The sequence below is a fragment of the Camelina sativa genome, chromosome 10 (genome assembly GCF_000633955.1).
Source record: "Camelina sativa cultivar DH55 chromosome 10, Cs, whole genome shotgun sequence".
Classification (NCBI taxonomy): Eukaryota; Viridiplantae; Streptophyta; class Magnoliopsida; order Brassicales; family Brassicaceae; genus Camelina; species Camelina sativa.
In genome coordinates, this window is record NC_025694.1 from 2196886 (window position 1) to 2216471 (window position 19586).

Consider the following 19586-nt stretch of genomic DNA (forward strand, 5'->3'; position numbering starts at 1 on the left):
TATTGTATGTGTAATGCACGGATGATGTGGTCCTATATGCAAGAGACGATACCTCCCTTAAATAACACCGTCACACGTCAGCAATTATGCTACCATGAATTTCGGAAAGTATAAAATCAGGTTTGTGATCTTTTCGCTTTAAGGACTAATAATTTATGAAAATTTTGAATATACCGTCTGGCATCAGTCAAAGCACTTTTGAATGAGTGATTCTGTTACCAGATTTTAAAATGCAAATTTGCGGAAGTGACTAAATTAATTATAATTATTCATTTTTATTACAAAAAATTTCTATAACTGATTTGATGGAACGGCTAAAATATTCGAAAGTGTGCAAGTATAGTTGTGTTAAGGTTTCTCGTAAAGTCTCGTAATAGTTAAATTGGATGAGCGAGTTGGGTTAAGACGGTTTCAGATGTTGGTTAATTAGGTGATTTTAAATTGGTTTATGGTTTTAATTGATTAGGAAATCAATAACTGAACATGACTTCCTCTCTCAGGCACGAGTCTCGGATCGGTTATTTATCCTAAGCACCGTGGCTTGTTGATTGACATGTGTGATTCATTGATTCTAAATGGACTTGGGCTGGCTGGATTTTAGTCGTGGGCTTTTAATGAGTCAAACTTATTTTGAGAATAGTCAAATTTTTTTGAGTCCCTTATTTATCAACCATATTTAAGACATTCTATTCTTATATATATATATATATATATATATTTTTTTGTAACAAACTATTCATCTTTCAAAATATATTTTTCTATTTTTTATCTTGTTTATAAATATCGTTGACGCAGAATCTTTCATATTTAATTTTACTAAATTAGAACACTTTCTCTATTCTATATAAATGTTGTACTTGTTTCAGATATTGTCATCTTCTTCAATCGGCTCTTTCTAATTCTACCTTATCCAAATAAAAAAAACAAAAAACAAAACAGAATTACATGACGATGGGAAAATCTTCATCTTTCATCATCCTTTTGACTTTTATTGGTAAATTCAACTTTTTATATAATATAATATTAAAAGAATTATACTGTGTTACTAAGTTTTATTATACACTTTCTTTTGTGTTGTAGTGATGATATCCGTAACAGTTGAGATTGCTGAGGCAAAACGTCTCTTACTTGAAGAAACTTCTCGACACTTGTTGCAACAGGAAGCTTCCCTACCAGTTATTAAGCGACTTATGACAAGTTTTTGTAGGCCGGGATGCAAACCATTATGCTTTGCTACAGCCTGCCATTGCGTTTGTCCTCAAGATAAAAAATAAGTGTTTGGTATGGTTGCGTCTTTAATTTTATGTAAGAATTGTTGTAAATGATCTTATTTATGAATTGTTGTTAATTTTATGAATTTTAAAATGATCTTATTTATGAATTGTGTAATTTTACGTCGTTAATCCCTCTCACGTGTAAAGTCAACAATATCTTCGATCATGTAAACATCTACGTCCCTCTCAAGGCTCACTCACGACGCCATGTAAAAAAATTGACATATAGCCGCTGTATGATTGTATCATAGACACGTTGCCAAACCCAACGAGCATCCCATACTTCTTTTTTCTACTGCTCCTCCCACACTTTTTTTATCGCTCTTTTGATTCATTCCTTAAAACCAATTTAACATTTTATCAAACCTCAAATCAATGAAACTCCAATAAATCACAGATGAAAGATGATATTTCTTGCATTGAGAGATTACAACACAGTCTACGCAATTCTTAATTTTGGAAAACATGACTTTGTGATTACTTACAGAGCAAGAAGAAGATTTGGTCATGAACTTTTGCATACGATTATGCAGTGCTACGTCATTAACACTCGTTTCCCTGCAGTGAAAAGAATCAACACATTAAAATATTGTAACAAGAGGAAAGTGAATGTCAACTACCTTTATATACTTTTCTGATTACTTTGTTTGGCTTGAGACGATTCTGGTGCCTTGTCTACTTAACGTCCAAACACACACATATACGTAAATGTGCAAGAAATCTTGAAACAGGTCCCCAAAATTAAACATAAATCCAATTTTTAAACCCAGACTCGATCATGAAAGAAAATATGATAAATCTAAACTTTGTAAATTACCTCTAAAAATCAGTATGATGTTGTTACTGCAAGAACGCCCGCCGGCAACCGTTTTTCGTCTGAATCTACTTCATCCCTCCAAAAAAAAAGGTTCTTGAACACACGAACACGCACCTGTTTCACCCAAAGGAAACAAACAAACCCGTTTTTTAAGATCACCATATACAAACAAAAGCAAAACTCTTTATCTCAAAAGTCAAAAAATATTCACACGCCAAATAAAGATAAGAGAAGAGTTAAGGAATCAGAGAGTTTCAACTATTTATTACCTGTGGAAGGGAATTTTTGACATGAGGCAATGACAAGCACCTCTTTGTTCAAAGGCTATGCGTTGAATTATGGTGCCTTGTGGAGTTCCAACTTCAAAAAAAAAAGGGAGTATTGGTTAAAGGATATAGATAAACTTCTAACAGAAGAAAGTAAAGAAACGATACCTTCAGGTCTGTTTGCTCTCTCCATCTCTCTCTCTCTCTGTCTCACTGTCCCTGCAGTGATAAGAATCAACACATTAGAAGAAAAACTATAACAAGAGACAAGACAAAGACCTAATTTACCTTCGAATCGAGCAATTTGATGTTGTTTTACATAAATCCAATCTTGAACCTAGACTTGATCACGAACGAAAATGTGATAAATCTAAACTTTGTAAATCTTACCTCAAAAGTATAAATACCAGGTAGTCTAAACTTTCATAATCCTCAAAGTAATCACAGAGTTCTACATTTTGATTCTCCACTTGAGAAACTTCCGTTGAAGCTGTTATTGAAGATGTCTCTGCATTATTATTAGTCAATGCAATTGTTTGAAGATGAAGCCCCTGCAACAATAAGAAAATGAGATCTTTGTACACTAATAAAACAGATCCATCAAGCTATGAGTCTGTTCTTAAGTGATGAAGGGTATTTACCTTGAATTATGGCAGATGTGGAAACTTCTTTGTGGTGCAGGCAAAAGCTGGTGCTATGGGGTGAAGTCCTTGCTGATTTTGAAACAATAATTGGCTCACATGTCATAATTTTCCAGTATTTAACACTCGTTTCCCTGCAGTGAAAGAAATCAACACATTTAAAAAATATTATAATAAGAAGAACGTGAGACCATAGTGGTTATTAAGAATGTCAACTACCTTTATACATTACTGCGGCCTTTGGCTTGAGACAATTCTGGTGCCTTGCCGAGTTCCACTTCAGTAGCACCTTGTTGTTCAACAAAAAAAAAAAAAAGAATCATTGGGTAGACAAGTATGAACTCGAAACAGGACAAAGAAAAAAGAAAAGAAAATCTGAGAGGAATTTGAGGTTACTTACAGAGCAAGAAGAGGGGTATTCCATGGTCTTGGTCATAATCCCTAACACTTCAGTAGCACCTTGTTGTTCAAAAAAGAAAAAAAAAAAGAAGGGAGTATTGGTTAAAAGATAGAGATAAACTTGAAACAGAAGAAAATAAAGAAACGAATACAACTTTGAGATGACTTACAGAGCAAAGAGGATTTATTTTCCATCATTTGGGTCCATATGTCACCATCATCCTTACATCAATGGGAAGAAAGTGAACCTCCATATATCTTCGTCATCTAGAGAAGCTGCAACAACAAAACCAAAAAGTCTCAGTCTCACTTATGAATGAGGACTACTGAAGCGAAAAGTATTGAGTTATTGTGAGTACTGAGTAATGGAACGACTTGCCTTAGTAAAGCAAAAAAATCCAAATGAGAGTTAGAACACGAACACACACACACACACCTGTTAAACCCAAAAGAAACAAACAAACCCATTAATAAAAAAAAAAAAAAAAAAAGCAAATTCGACTCAGCGGACAAGTAAAGAAAGACTTATCTCTATACCTTTAAATCGATTAATCTATACCTTACATCTCTATAAGAACGCTCTACGGCGACCGTTTTTGATCTGAATATACTTCGTACTGTCCTTGAAAAAATCTGAGTCAACGTCCTCATGGTTGAAACACACACACACACACATCTTTCGTTTCACCACAAAAGAAACAACAAACAAATTGATTAATTAAGATACCATATATAAAAGCAGAACTTTGTTTCAAAAGCAAAATATTTACATATTATAGGGTTTAGAAAGGTACCTCTGACTTGTGATGACTTTGATTTTTCCTGAATGGATGGGGACTAGTGAAGCGACGTACTGAGTGCTTGTGAGTAATGGAACGACTTGTCTGAGTAAAGCAAAAAAATTTCAGATGAGAGATGGAACACGACCACGCACACACCTGTTTCACCCAAAAGAAAAGAACAAACCCATTGAAAAGCAAATTCGACTCACTTTTAAGGACGCAGAAAAGGGAAGAAAGACTTATATTACCATTAAACTCAGTTTGATGTTGTCACTGTAAAAACGCCTGCCGCCAACCGTTTTTGGCCTGAATCTACTTCATCCTTCAAAAAAATATGGTTTTGGAACACACGAACACGCACCTGTTTCACCCAAAGGAAACAAACAAACCCATTTTTAAGATCACCATAGACAAACAAACTCTTATTTCAAAAGCAAAAAACATTCACACGCCAAATTAAGATAAGAGAAGAGTTAAGGAATCAGATTGTTTCAACTGTTACAAATTGTGAATAATGAAACGACTTGCCTGAGTAAAACAAAAAAAATCAGATGGGCGTTGGAACACGAACACGCACACACACACCTGTTAAACCCAAAAGAAAGAAAGAAACCCATTAAAAAGAAAATTCGATTCACTTATGGAAGCGGACAAGGGAAGAAAGACCTATATTACCTTTAAAAATCAGTTTGATGTTGTTAATTTAAGAACGCCCTCCAGTAACCGTTTTTGGACTGAATCTACTTCATCCTCCAATAAAATCTGGCTGAAACACACGAACACACAGCTGTTTCACATAAAAGAAAGAAACAAACCCATTATTGAAGATCGCCATATACAAACAAAAGCTGAGCTCTTATTTCAAAAGCAAAAACATTCACACGCCAAATAAAGATAAGCGAAGAGTTAAGGAATCAGAGAATTACCTGTGGAAGGGAATTGTTGGCATGAGGCAACCACAAGTACCTTTTTTTTTATAGGTTCTCCGTTGAATTCTTTCTGGTGCCTTGTCGAGTTCCAATTCAGTAGAACCTTGTTGTTCAACCAAAAAAAAAGCATCATTGAGTAGTCAAGGATGAACTTCAAACAGGACAAAGAAATGAAAAGCTGATAGGAATTTGAGAGTACTTACAGAGCAAGAAGAGAGGTTTTCCATGGTCTGGGTCATAATCCCTAACACTTCAGTAGCACCTTGTTGTTGAAAAAAAAAAGGAAAACAAAATGAGGATTGGTTAGAGGATAGAGATAAGGTTGTAACAGAAAAAGATAAAGAAAAGAGTAAAATTTTTGAGATGACTTACAGAGCAATAATCCTAAGTCCTAACACTTCAGTAGCACCTTGTTATTCAAAAACAAAAAAAAAATAATAGTATTGGTTAAAGGATATATGTAAACTTGTAACAGAAGAAAAGAATAAAATTTTGACATTACTTACAGAGCAATAAGAAGAGGATTTATTTTCCATCGTTTGGGTCCATAAGTCAGCATCGAACTTAACATCAATGGAAAGAAAGTGAACCTCCGTATATCTTCATCATCTAGAGAAGCTGCAACAACAAAAACAAAAAGTCTCAGTCTCACTTATGGATGGTGACTACTGAAGCAAACGTATTGAGTGCTTGCGAGTAATGGAACTACTAGCCTGAGTAAAGGCAAAACTTCAAAGGAGAGTTGGAACATGCACACGCACACGCCTTATTCACCCAAAAGAAACAAACAAACCCATTACAAAGCAAATTCGAGCAATTTTATGGAAGCGGACAAGGGAAGAAAGACCTATATTACCTTAGAAAATCAGTTTGATGTTGTCACTGTAAGAACGACCACCCGCGACCATTTTTGGTCTGAATCTACGTCATCCTCCAAATAATCTGGCTGGAACACACGAACACACACCTGTTTCACCCAAAAGAACCAAACAAACCCATTATTTAAGAGCATCATATACAAAGAAAAACTAAACTCTTATTTCAAAAACAAAAACATTAACAGGCCAAATAAAGATAACAGAAGAGTTAAGGAATCAGAGAGTTTAAACCTGTGGAAGGGAATTGTTGGGATGAGGCCATGACAAGTACCTTTTTGTTCAAATATTGGTGCTTTGAATTCTGGGGCCTTGTCGAGTTCCACTTCATTAGCACCTTGTTGTTCAACAAAGAAAAAAAAGATCAATGGGTAGTCAAGGATGAACTTGAAACAGGAAAAAGAAAAGAAAAACATAGAGGAATTTGAGATCACTTACAGAGCAAGAAGAGGGGTGTTCCATGGTCATAATCCTTAACACTTCAGTAGCACCTTGTTGTCCACAAACAAAATCATCATCCTGGTTGGAACACGAACATACACACACACACACCTGTTTCAGCAAAAAGAAACAAAAAACCCATTATTTAAGATCACCATATACAAACAAAAGCTAGACTCTTATTTGAAAAGTATAAAATATTCAAACGCCGAATAAAGATAAAAGGAATCAGAGAGTTTCAACCTGTGGAAGGGAATTGTTGGGATGAGGCAATGACAAGTAACTTTTTTGTTCAAAGGGTGCTGCTTTGAATTCTGGTGCCTTGTCGAGTTCCAACTTCAGTAGCACCTTACTTACAGAGCAAGAAGAGGAGTATTCCATGGTTAAGGTCATAATCCCTCACACTCCAGTTGCACCTTGTTGTTCAAAACAAAAAAAAAAACAAAAGTATTGGTTAAGGGAGATACACAAAACTTGAAACAGAAGAAAATAAAGAAAAGGAAAAAACTTCAGGGATTATAACTTACAGAGCAATAAGAAGCGGACTTCATTGCCATTGTTTTGGTCCATAATTCAGCATCATCCTAAACAGTAATGGGAAGGAGGAAGTGAACCAGCATAAATATATCTCCATCATCTAGAGAAGCTGCAACAACAAAACCAAAAAGTATCAGTCTCACTTATGGGTGGGGACTACTGAAACGTACTAAATGCTTGTAAGTAATGGAACGACTTGCCTCAAAATAAACAACAAACCAATTGATTTAATAGACAAAAGCAGAGCGCTTGTTTCAAAAGCAAAACATTCACACACACACACACACACACATCTTTGTAATAGTAGAAAGAGAAAAAAATCAAAATCGATTCCTAGGGTTGAGAAAGAGATACTTTTGAGTTGTTTTGGCTCTCTCTCTCTCTCTCGTGGCCTTGCGATGGCTAAGAATGATACTCGGACATACATCAAAAACTGTAGCTTTACGTTTTTAACAATCATTGTTACCCTGCAATGACAAGAATCAACACAATTAGAAAGAAAGAAAGCAAAAAAAAAAAAAAAAACTATAACAACAAAGAGGAACAGCGCCACCGACAAGACAAAAAAAGACCTAGATATTACCTTCTTTGAATCGAACAGTTTTGATGTTGTTTTTACTGTAAGAGAACGCCCGACGGACACCGTTTTTGTAATAGTCATCCTCCAAACAAATAAATCTGAGTAAATCATCGTCCTCCTGGTTGGGAACACGATATCAAACACACAACTCATTATTATTANAAGGGTATTTCTCAGCTTTAAAAAAAAAAAAAAAAAAAAAAAAAATCGAAGAAGAACGCGAAACGATTACCTCTTCTTCTTGACTTGTTCTTCATCATGTCGCCGCCGCCACTAGAAGATTCGAACTCTCTCTCTCGTCGCTCTCTCGCTCTCTTTCTTTCTCGTCGCTCACTCTCTCTCTCTCTCTCTCTCTCTCTCTCTCTGAATTGAAGAGTCTGTGATCCCTACTCCCTATAACTTTGTGTTCTCCAGATACTGAGTGAGAGTCGTCAGATAATTTATAAACAAAAGAGGCGAAAACTTTGTTGTCAGGTAAAAAGGAAATAAGGAAATAACCCTTATGCAAAATAACCCTAATAGTAAATCACTTTTATATGCTAATAAATGCCCATCATAGATTATACAAGCCCAATATAGGCCCAAGTAGAAAGTTGTCGATGTTGGTTTTATTTTTTACTCGGTTCCTTACAAAATTTGCCGGTTTGCCAAACCGGGATTGCTTGACTAGAAGTGAAAGACTCTGATCCGGCCAGACTTGTAAAAAATAATAATAAAAAGACGTAGACTTCTAAACTTCNTTTTTTTTTTTTTTTTTTTTAGTACATCACAGTTTGAACATACGGTTTTAAATATATATTCACTTCTACATATGATTTACTAATTAATATCAGCATGTTGGGTATATTCATGCTCGATCGATATTATAATACAAGCATGCATAAATTTCAGCAGCGATAATTGTATGCACGTTCTACGTCAGTGGTTAATTTTTAGAGTACTGATAAGTCAACTCTCCTATCCGTTGTACATAATAAATCAAAACATGAATGTATAAGTTTCAATCATGGATTCGAGTTTAGAAAATTTTCTAACTAATTAAGTCATATTTTAAATTATGAGTCTTAGATTTTTTTTTTCGTAACACTTGTGGATATAAAACTGCAATGTTGATTCTACATCCACACATTTTTCTTTACATGTATATCAGTCTACAAAATCTTTTATATGCTTCTATCATGCATTCCTCCGGCAAATTCTCTAAAATCGAATGGCCACGAAGGTTACATTACATACAAAAACTTCTTAGTGAGAGATTATGTTGAGAAGCGAGGCTCGTGTTCTTATCAACCTTCGAAACAATCCTTCTAGATTTTTCTCGAACCCACAAACGCTCATCTCAACCTCATCAAGCTTCTTTTGTAGATCATCATGCCCGCAAGAATCCCCACGAATTACGGAATCCAATGTCTCCAACTCGTTCTTCGTGGCCTCGTGATGATCTTTTTTCTTCTTTAGTACCGAAGCCAACTTGCTCTTTATGTTACTTTGTCGTCCGGACAAGAATTCCAAGAACGACTTCAACACTACTACACTTGCCGATACCACTCGTCTCATCGCATCTATAACCGCTACAAGATGTTCATCTTCATAATCATTATCACATGAACCTGATACTCCATCGATTTTCTTCAAGGATCCGAGAAGCTTCTTAGCTTCTTTTCTCATGTTCTTCCTGAATCCGACATAGCCCGAGACAGCGACAACTAGTTGATCTCCTCCTCCGGCTACTTTCTTGCGTCTAACACATGAGTGAACATCACGAACGTGCCCGTGAGTCTCCGTCATAAGATCCCTCGAGACGCTGCATATATCCATCAGCCTCAACGAACCATCAAGCATTTCCTCCATGAACTCCGACCCACCAGAGGACATAACCCGTTGCGTTGAATCCATTTTCAGAAACTCTTCTGTGCTGTTGTAGAGTTCCTCCAAACCAGCCAAACCCATCAAGATCGATTCGGATGAACCCGTCGTTGTGTTTATTGTTTTAATTTTATTAAGAGCTTCTTCAATCTCACTCGTGCTTGGATGCGATCTTGAAGGTAAACTTGTCGATCTTAATTGTTTCTTAGTAATCATATTCGCCATCTTTTGTGTCTTGTTTTTTTTTTTAATAAAAATTTGTATGTGTTTTGAGGTTTTGTTTCCTCCTTTTAAATTGTTCGTTCTGCTTTGTTCAACTTGCCCTACACATGCATATATATAGCATAAGGTTTTTGCAACGTCATCAACCAACAAAACTTCAACAATAATTGATCTTTTAAATTTGATTGGTTCAATTATTACTGGCAAATCTGTGGCTCGCTTGAGCTGTCGGACTTATTATATTAGTCAAATTATTTGGCCACAGAGAAAAGCCTGATGAGTCATAATCTGTGTTGCCTCCGGTTACGCCACATTATCAATTGACCTTTCGAATTCGTAAAAGCGTCTCGGTAGGCAATGAGATCCAGATCTTCCTCCTATTATCTTATGTAGTTTGCTACTTACGATTCCTTGGTTACAAAAAGAGATATTCTTCAAAAACACACAAAAACTATAACATTGCCTTCTGCATGACCATCTCATGTTACGACACGTGTAAGAAGAGCACGGGGTTTGAGAAGATTTGTTTCGTCAATGCTCGCTGCTGTTATTTGATTTGATAACGTAGAGTGTACTATTTAACGGTAACGTTTTATTATTGGTTAAAAAAAAAATTTCATTTATTACCAATCATTTGTAAAGCCAAAACAGTAACAGCCACTTGTGTTGCAACTTCAATTTGTCTTAGGAAAAAGTCTAGAATTTTCTCCTATTTCTTTACTAGGCGATATAGTATATATTTGTTCAATTTAATTTTGTACAATATAGTGGTCGACCGGATTTAATTTTGTTCAATTTAATTTTCTAGTATTTTTTTACAATATTGTAAATTATAATTAATATTGAGAAATCTTTCATCAGCAGCAAATTTAATGTACTCAACCGGATTAACATAGTAAACCCCTTTTCTTTACCTTTTCTTTTTTTTTCACGCTAACGCTGTTATATACATATAAAAAAAAAATTAGGAAGAAGAAAATAACACTTTTTTTAGAAAATAATATTTTGCGTTGGTTTAAAAAAATTTGCCATATTTGCAACTATCTAAATTATAATTATAAATAATAATATTTTTTTACAATATATATTTTAAGATAGTGATTGGTAATAAAAATAAACGGCAAATGGATTTCATAGATATTGCTTATTAAATTTTAGTTTCAATGAAAGTACGTAACATAAAGTATGAAGCAACAACAGAATAGATTGAATACTTCAAAGAAACAAACGGAAGAAAACAATATTACGAAGGAAGAGTATTTGCATGCACATTATTGAAATCAAACAAGAAAATTAAAATCGTAATGTTTTAGCAAAGTCTCAGAAAGCTTTTCACTTAGCTTTATCAACCTCTTTTCCGTCTTCCTGCGGTGGTGAACTGTTGAGATCGAACTTTGGAGTAACACCGGATGCACTACCTCCTTCGTCCTCCTCCATTGGATCTACATTCAGATCAATCTGCAACCCTCTAGTGCCTGAACTAGACCCTCCACCACCGGAAAAAGCAGCAACCGTGCCACCAAATCCTTCCTCAGCCGTATTAAATGTTGGTGGAGGAAGAAATCCTTGGTAACCACGATCTTTGTGAAGACTTAGGTGTCCAAAAACAGCTTTCCAAGAACCAAAACCTATCCCACATATGTTACATGTGGGAGGACCTTGAGGAGGGTTGGTCAATTGCGTCGACCCTTTCTTTCTGGCCTTCTTAATTGGCTCTTTGTCCATAGTTGAAGCGACGGCTGTAGATCCGGACACTCCGGCAAGAGCTTCCAATAAGACATGTGGTCGTCCAATTTTGATCTTATCTTTGGGAGCCCCATCAAAGCCACCTTTACCACTCACAGTGTGATCCTTCTTCCCAGCGGCTTCTTTGGCAGCATCAACAATAAGCGTTGCCGCAACTGCGGCTTCTTTACGGATGGTTTCATCCGCATTAAAACTTTCAACGAGACTCAATGCCGGCAAGGCCAGAACAAGTTCGTGAATTTCTCCTTTTTCATCACTACTAAGATAGCCACTGTCGTCGGAACTTTCATGTTCCTCTTCATCACAATTCAGTTTTCTCTCGTCGGGATTACTCATGATTTTGCCTTGTTGAGAGTAATGCATTTTTTTTAATACATCAAGTTGGTCTTTATATAGTTATCAGTTTACACAGTTATACATTTTTAAGATCTCTCTCGCGCCTTTTCTTTCAAAGGTTGCGTCCGTAGGTTCCAATTCAAATCTCGGTTTTGACAAAAACACCCCCGGAAGATAAAGAACGAATATTACTTGCTATCTTCAGATGATCTGTACCAAAAATTTTGAACCATAAAATCATCAATTAATATAACAATTTGACTAAACTGGCACGCACGTGCTTTTCTGATTATATGTAGCATATATGTTGGTTTTAGATGGCTCCATAACATTTATCACAAAAAGCTTGTATTAATCAATGTAATATTGTATCTATTTTTACAAATTTATCTCTACATTTATCAATAAGTCTAGTGTGTAAATCCTATCTGTGCGTATATAATGTATCCCTCCGGCAAATTCTATAAAGTCGAACGCCTGGGAAGGTTACATTATATTACATGCGTACGTATATTAAAATCTAATGAGAGATTATGTTGAGAAGCGAGGCACGTGTTCTTATCAACCTTCGAAATAACCCTTCTAAATTCTTCTCGAACCCATCAATGCTCATCTCAACATCCTCTAGCTTCTTTTGAAGATCATCATGAGAGCAGCATATCGCTGAATCCAAACTCTCCAACTCGTTATTGGTCCCCTCATCATGATGAACCTTCTTTTTCTTTAGTACCGAAGCCAACTTGCTCTTAATGTTACTTTGTCGTCCCGACAAGAACTCCAAGAACGACCTCAACACCAAGACGCTAACGGAAACTACTCTTCTCATCGCATCTATAACCGCCACAAAATGTTCATCTTGGTCACGATTAATTACGGATAATGATGAACTTAGGCCTCCATCAATGTTCTTCAAGGATCCAAGAAGCTTCCTAGCTTCTTTTCTCATGTTCTTTCTAAATCCAACATACCCCAAGACGGCAACATCGAGTTGGTCGCCTCCTCCGGCTAATTTCTTTCTCCTGAGACATGATTGAACACCACGAACATGCTCGTGAGTCTCCACCATGAGATCCCTCGAGACGCTGCATATATCCATTAGCCTCAACGAACCATCAAGCATCTCTTCCATAAACTCGGATCCATCAGACGACATAACCCTTTGAGTTGAACCCATTTTCAGAAACTCTTCGGTACAACTGTAGAGCTCCTCCAAACCCGCCAAGCTCATCAAGATTGATTCGGACGAATCCGTCGTGGTGTTAATCTTTTTAACCTTGTGAAGAGCTTCCTCGATTCCCGTCGTGCTTGGATGCGACCTTGAAGGTAAGCTAATTATAGATCTTAGTTGATTCTTCACGATCATATCCGACATTTTTCTTACTATGGTTTTGTGCTTTTGTTTTAATCTTTTTTTTAGAAAGGCGTTTGAGCTATTTTTTCTTTCTTTTCTGATCGATCTGCTTTATTGAACTTGCTCTACCAATGTATAAAATATATATAGCATAGGGTTTTGCGTATCAACCAACAAAACTTCAACAATAATTCAATTTTTAAATCTGATTGGTCCGATTATTACTGGCAAATCTGTGGCTTTCTGAGCTGTCGGGCTATTATATCNTTATTGGTCCCCTCATCATGATGAACCTTCTTTTTCTTTAGTACCGAAGCCAACTTGCTCTTAATGTTACTTTGTCGTCCCGACAAGAACTCCAAGAACGACCTCAACACCAAGACGCTAACGGAAACTACTCTTCTCATCGCATCTATAACCGCCACAAAATGTTCATCTTGGTCACGATTAATTACGGATAATGATGAACTTAGGCCTCCATCAATGTTCTTCAAGGATCCAAGAAGCTTCCTAGCTTCTTTTCTCATGTTCTTTCTAAATCCAACATACCCCAAGACGGCAACATCGAGTTGGTCGCCTCCTCCGGCTAATTTCTTTCTCCTGAGACATGATTGAACACCACGAACATGCTCGTGAGTCTCCACCATGAGATCCCTCGAGACGCTGCATATATCCATTAGCCTCAACGAACCATCAAGCATCTCTTCCATAAACTCGGATCCATCAGACGACATAACCCTTTGAGTTGAACCCATTTTCAGAAACTCTTCGGTACAACTGTAGAGCTCCTCCAAACCCGCCAAGCTCATCAAGATTGATTCGGACGAATCCGTCGTGGTGTTAATCTTTTTAACCTTGTGAAGAGCTTCCTCGATTCCCGTCGTGCTTGGATGCGACCTTGAAGGTAAGCTAATTATAGATCTTAGTTGATTCTTCACGATCATATCCGACATTTTTCTTACTATGGTTTTGTGCTTTTGTTTTAATCTTTTTTTTAGAAAGGCGTTTGAGCTATTTTTTCTTTCTTTTCTGATCGATCTGCTTTATTGAACTTGCTCTACCAATGTATAAAATATATATAGCATAGGGTTTTGCGTATCAACCAACAAAACTTCAACAATAATTCAATTTTTAAATCTGATTGGTCCGATTATTACTGGCAAATCTGTGGCTTTCTGAGCTGTCGGGCTATTATATCGGTCAAATTATTTGGCCACAGAAATGAGCCTGATGAGTCATCGTTTGTGTTGCCTCCGGTTTTGCCACATTATCAATTGACCTTTCGAGTTTTCTTAAATATTAAAAACATCGACGGTGTCAAAAAATTAAATGGTCTCGGACTCTCGGTAGGTATCGAGATCCAGATCTTCCTCAACCATTTATTAAAAATTATATCCGACCTTCTTTTATCCAATCAGCTCTTATGTAGGTTTGCTTATTACGGAAAATATTTTGCCTTTACAAGAAAACAAAAAATATTTCTAATGTCCTCTACATGGTTTGTCACATTACGACACGTATAAGAGTGGTGCACGAGTTTTGAGTTGATTTGCTTGCGAGATATATTACGAATTTACGGGGTTTGTATATCTGGTTGACTATTCTCATTAACGTGGAATGACTTTATTTTAACTTGTTTACTTATTAGTTATTACCAATCATAAGAGTTCGTCGAAACCAAACTAGACAAAACCTAAGTATTGAACACAAAACAAATCTTTTAAATTCTAATTTAAACTAATTATTGGTCATACTCAATCCAAACGCATCTAGATTTAATATTAAGAATTTCATATTTGTAATCTAAAACTGTGAGAAACTAAAATAATCACGCAAAAGTACGTAATTGCAAATTTGATGATCATATCATATGTTAATATGTAGACATAAGATAGAGTGAAAGTGTAAAACGACACTCGTCACTATGTAAGAAATACACTAATTGGTCGAGTCTAAGTGAGTGGTTATGTTTAAAACTTCCAATAATTGGTCGAGTCTAAGTACTACTAACTCGTTACTGTTTAATGCATTGATACTCATACACGTGTATAAAGGATATGAATAATTCGTAGATTTTTGTCATTAAAGTATTCATATGATTTGCCTCATCGTATATTGTCAGTCCCCTAGACCAAAGTACACGTATATAAAACCTTAGTTTGATAATTTTAATATAGATAATGGCACCAATTATATTACATGTTCTATCACGTTATGTTAATATTCTTGTTAATCTATAAAAAAAAAGGTTTAAAACAAACATTCTTTTTAGCAATAGCTAAAGGATATCTGTCACGTAATTGTCAATGATCCTTAATTATTGGAACTAGCTACCACGTCAATGATCTTACCAATAAGGAATCTTACACCAATTATCATCAATTGGATACGATCTTGCTAGAAGAAAGATGTGGCTAAAGTAAGTTGTGTTTTCAGACAATGTTATTCTATAAACAATTAAATTGTGCTCATTGATCATGAACAACGAATCCTTCCACTTTTAAATATAATCCTAATAATTATAATAATTATATTTTGTATATCTAGTAAAAGTTCTGAAGTTTATGCACACCAACACATGGATTTCAGTTTTGAAATCATTATTTGTAACTCTTTATTTTTTTTACATGTTCCATCACATTTTGTGAAAAAGATATAATGTGTTGCGTTAACTTACTGGATTTGGCTACAAAAATTGTAAGACTTTTTCCAGTTACCTTTTTCACAAGGTAAGTAACAAGAGTAGCATCATTGAGATGTCCAGCAACATGGTGGGCAAATTTTGTGTGAAGACTCATTATTCCAGCTGTTGTTTTAAGACTATCAAACAAGTTCCGCCTATCATCTCGAAAATCATACTTGTAACTTTGTAAGTAAATGGAGAAAGTCCATTAAAATTTAATTCAATGTTGAGACATCCTTTGACTGTATCAACTTTTTTTTTTCTCACAATCTCCATTGGACGAGGGTAATTTTATTGCAAATCTTGACAGATGAATAGCTGTGCTGGAATTAGCATGTAACACGTCCAACACAAAATCTTGGTCAGTAACTCTGCGTCGATTAATGGTTGGTTTCTTCACAAATTTTTGTACGTACATATTTAAGAAATACATCTGATTAGATCATCTTTTGTACTTTAGAAGGGGTATCTGTTTGCTTCTAAACCTGAAGTAAGAGCCTTCGTCGAGAAACCACGCAAAAGGTAAAATTGTTTTTCCAGACACGTGTTCTTCTATCTTCGTTAATTTATCATGTGTACGTTGATGATATATATATATATATATATATACTAGTATTCTACCCCGTACTACGTACGGATAAAAAAATATGAAACTAAAAATGTAGTTTCATTTTGTTGCAATATTTAAAATAATCATTAATTAGATTTATTAAAATATTTGGATGTATAAAATTGGTTGTATGAGAAAAAATTATATTTCAAGGGTTGGAAAATAAAATTGGTTTCGTCTAATATTTCTAATTATCTCTTTGTTTTTAAATTATAATAAAGTTAATTAAGAAAACATGGTTAGATAATTAAAATAATATGAAGTATTTAACAATATGCAATTTCATAATTAAAATAAATTCATAAAACACTCAACAAAAATATTAAAAATAGTTGACAGCATTTCTTTTTGTGCAACAAATAATTGACAACAAAATGAAAGTATTTGTATTTGTAAAACTCTAAATGGACAAAAGGTTTAGCTATGACCTTTTAATGAACATATGAGCAACACATGTTTCAGATTCGCCTTGCTTATTCCTCTTCTGTAGCTTGCTTCTCCAGTCTCTTCTTCTATTTATTAATGAGGAATAGAGTTTTCAATTAAAGTCAAGTGGCTTCCACTCGAGAAAGAGGCTCGTCATGGGAAGATCTGGTAACAAAGATTTGTTTATAGCGAATTAAACAAAAATAAAAAAATTTTAAAACTAAATATTAACTATTGATATTTGATTTTATCACTTACCTAAAAAAATTCCAAATTTCAGAAAACCATGCCTGTAAGAGTCAAGACCATTTGAATCTCTCCACCTGACCACACATTACTGACCTCTGACACCTTTCAAACTCTGCAGCCACAATCCAGTTGTTCGAGCATTCTAGAGAAGATGATTCGTACTTATATAGAAAAAATAAAATAATTGTTTCGTTGGATAAGTGAGAAGTGTGGAAGAGATAAAACAAATTATAGATCATCAATAAATTGTTAATGGAGAGGGTTTATTTATGTTGGATCCTGACTTCCTGAGCAGTTGAGAAGAAGGTAGATCGTGGCTAGAGAGTGATAATAGTTTAGAAACAGATAAAATTCAGTTTTTTTATAGGGATCGCGTTGGAAAAATAAACTGCTTTGTTCAAAAACCAATAAGCCAAAATTGTCGTGGCCATAAATCTTTTTTAGTTTTTTTTATAGACTTATTTATCCCATGATCGGTCAAGTTTTTCGAGATTTTTTTTTTCCATAAATTAGTTTAAAAAAAATCTGATGTGGCACGATTTTGTTGGACAAGTGACTTCTGTTTTATAGGATAAATGATATATATATATATATTGAATTATTGTAGTTGGGTTGTTGACGTTGAGGGATTCGACACTTCGCTTCCTGAGGATGAGATCAAGGAGGCTTTGACCAATCAATTCTGGTTATGTGGAGGAATCGTTAAAGTTTTCCTTGACGACAAAGACCCTAAAACCGATGTTCTCAACAGGTTTGTTTGTTTGTGGCTTCTTTTCCTAATTTCTTTGTGACAAATTAACCAGCTACTTGGTAAATGTTAAAAAAATGCTGCTAGCTCAAAAACACCTCCTGTGTTCCTGTTTCTTTGTTTTTAAACAGCCATGCTACTATTGTCATGGTCGGAGATGACGCTGCTGAGAATGTGTTGGAACTTAATGGAAGTGTACTGGGTGGAAGGAAACTAGTTGTTAAGGCCAAACGGTTCCCAGGTACATAAATTTGGATCGGAGGACTAGAAAAGCTCGCTCTCTCGCTCTTTCAGATCGTGTGTTCTACAATAACAATATCTTAATTTCTTTTATTATGTAATTGTCTGGAGCTTAATTTAAGCTCTATATGTATATGACAGTTTGTGTGTGGATGTTTTAGTAAGCTTAATAATCATTGATTAGTAGTAGGTAGACAAAAAAAAGCTGCTTCCTATATCATCTTCCGTGGGACTCAAATCTGAGCTTTAGTATCCCAACTTGGTTGACCAAATCATTTACTTGTGTAACTCAAAGACTAGACAGATACTTTAGCTTGAGGACCACATTGTACATAGACACAAAATCAAAATTCTGGTCTCCTCCTTCTTAGGCTTTCAGTGAGATAGATGCGTCACACTCCTTGTGCCTCCACAATTGCAAAAGGAAATTACTGCATTAATTAATACTAGTAAATTGTGCAAAACTGAGATTCTGCTTTCTTGGTTCTTACTTTTTTTACTTTTACTTTTTGCAAAAAAACGACAAGTTGAGGGAAAAAAAGATGTACATGTGTTGTCAAAAAGCTCAGTATTAACAGTTGCTGAGGATGATGATAAGGAACAAATTTATGTTCTTAACTCTCCTCTTTTTTTTTACATGTGTTCCATCACATTATTTACTGTTCGTATTAATATATTAAGATCTAAAAACAAACATTCCATTTTAGCATATAGTCTCCACGTAATTGCCAATGATCTTTAGGTATTGATGATATCTTGCTAAAATTGGAAGAATCTTACACTAATTATGAATCGGATAAGATCTATGTAGAAGAAAGGTGTACGTCTAAAGTAAAGTTGTGTTGCCCGAAAATGATTTTCTACAAACAAAATAAGTTGTTATGATTGATGAATGTGAATGGTTGCAGCGGTTGGGGCGGACAAATCCGACTGCGTACTAGACCATTTTTCTATTTACCATTCAGCAAATATAGTCTGCAATGATGCGGTCCAAATAAAGCAGAGATAAAACCACTGCAGATCAACTACAGACCGCTTTTGCATACAAATAGAATTGGTTCGCAGCGGTCTACAGACCGCCCCAAAATAGAGCGGTCAAGACCGCAGACGGATTTGACCGCCCTGATCCCAATTACCATTCAAACTATATATGAATCCTATACAGCACTTATATTTATAATAATTCTCGACCTTTATTATTTGATAATAAATGGCAGCAGAGCCGGCCAAGAGGCCAAGCAAGCGAAGCATTGGCTTGCGGCCGTACATAATAAATAGAAAATTTCGGCCATTTTCAGTAGAAATTTTCCTTAGGCTAATGGTTAAGTTGTACTAACATTAACACTATCTCTCAGGTTCGATTCCCATGAGCTGCAATTAGTTTTTTTTTCCTTTTTTTTTGGCTTGTAGCCCTAAAAAGTTGAGCACCGGCTCTGGATGGCAGATATCATATAAATATATAATATTCGAAAGTCGAAACGAATTCTCAAGAGCCTGAGGCTGTAGCAGCCCTCAAGGAGAGCAATAAACGATCCATCTGTTTTTTTTTTTTTTTTTTTTTTTTTTTT

The 19586-nt window shown here is 35.3% G+C and overlaps 5 protein-coding genes and 2 long non-coding RNA genes across 14 annotated transcripts; 1 reads left to right on the plus strand and 6 right to left on the minus strand.

Moving 5' to 3' along the window:
• On the minus strand, positions 1310-8005 carry LOC104716554. 8 transcript variants are annotated; one of them, XR_002033798.1, is made up of 19 exons: positions 7774-8001; positions 7545-7659; positions 7316-7428; positions 6952-7070; positions 6668-6840; positions 6422-6535; positions 6218-6320; positions 5965-6075; positions 5615-5726; positions 3399-3457; positions 3218-3287; positions 2999-3132; positions 2748-2908; positions 2526-2576; positions 2361-2451; positions 2092-2205; positions 1917-1995; positions 1760-1832; positions 1310-1611 (listed from the first exon to the last, which is right to left on the minus strand). It is a non-coding gene; the product is annotated as an uncharacterized LOC104716554 (long non-coding RNA). The 8 variants fall into 8 exon arrangements; XR_002033797.1 differs by lacking the exon at positions 1917-1995 and having other exon boundaries at positions 2646-2908; XR_002033799.1 differs by lacking the exon at positions 1917-1995 and having other exon boundaries at positions 1311-1611; positions 6258-6320; positions 7774-8000.
• LOC104716556 lies at positions 8787-9632 on the minus strand. The gene has a single exon (XM_010433939.1). It carries the CDS (start codon positions 9630-9632, stop codon positions 8787-8789), a length of 846 nt encoding a protein of 281 aa, XP_010432241.1.
• Positions 10852-11720, minus strand: LOC104716557. Its single transcript, XM_010433940.1, has one exon. It carries the CDS (start codon positions 11709-11711, stop codon positions 10962-10964), a length of 750 nt encoding a protein of 249 aa, XP_010432242.1. The 5' UTR covers positions 11712-11720; the 3' UTR covers positions 10852-10961.
• Positions 12108-13160, minus strand: LOC104716558. The gene has a single exon (XM_010433941.1). The coding sequence runs from the start codon at positions 13081-13083 to the stop codon at positions 12232-12234; it is 852 nt and encodes a 283-aa protein (XP_010432243.1). The 5' UTR covers positions 13084-13160; the 3' UTR covers positions 12108-12231.
• Positions 13284-14092, minus strand: LOC104719966. Its single transcript, XM_010437946.1, has one exon. It carries the CDS (start codon positions 14013-14015, stop codon positions 13284-13286), a length of 732 nt encoding a protein of 243 aa, XP_010436248.1. The 5' UTR covers positions 14016-14092.
• Positions 16621-17491, minus strand: LOC104716559. Its single transcript, XR_756113.2, has 2 exons — positions 17040-17491; positions 16621-16946 (listed from the first exon to the last, which is right to left on the minus strand). It is a non-coding gene; the product is annotated as an uncharacterized LOC104716559 (long non-coding RNA).
• Positions 17606-18344, plus strand: LOC104716560 (nucleolin 2-like). The gene is made up of 2 exons (XM_019230648.1): positions 17606-17781; positions 17910-18344. The coding sequence occupies exons 1-2, from the start codon at positions 17606-17608 to the stop codon at positions 18025-18027; spliced, it is 294 nt and encodes a 97-aa protein (XP_019086193.1). The 3' UTR covers positions 18028-18344.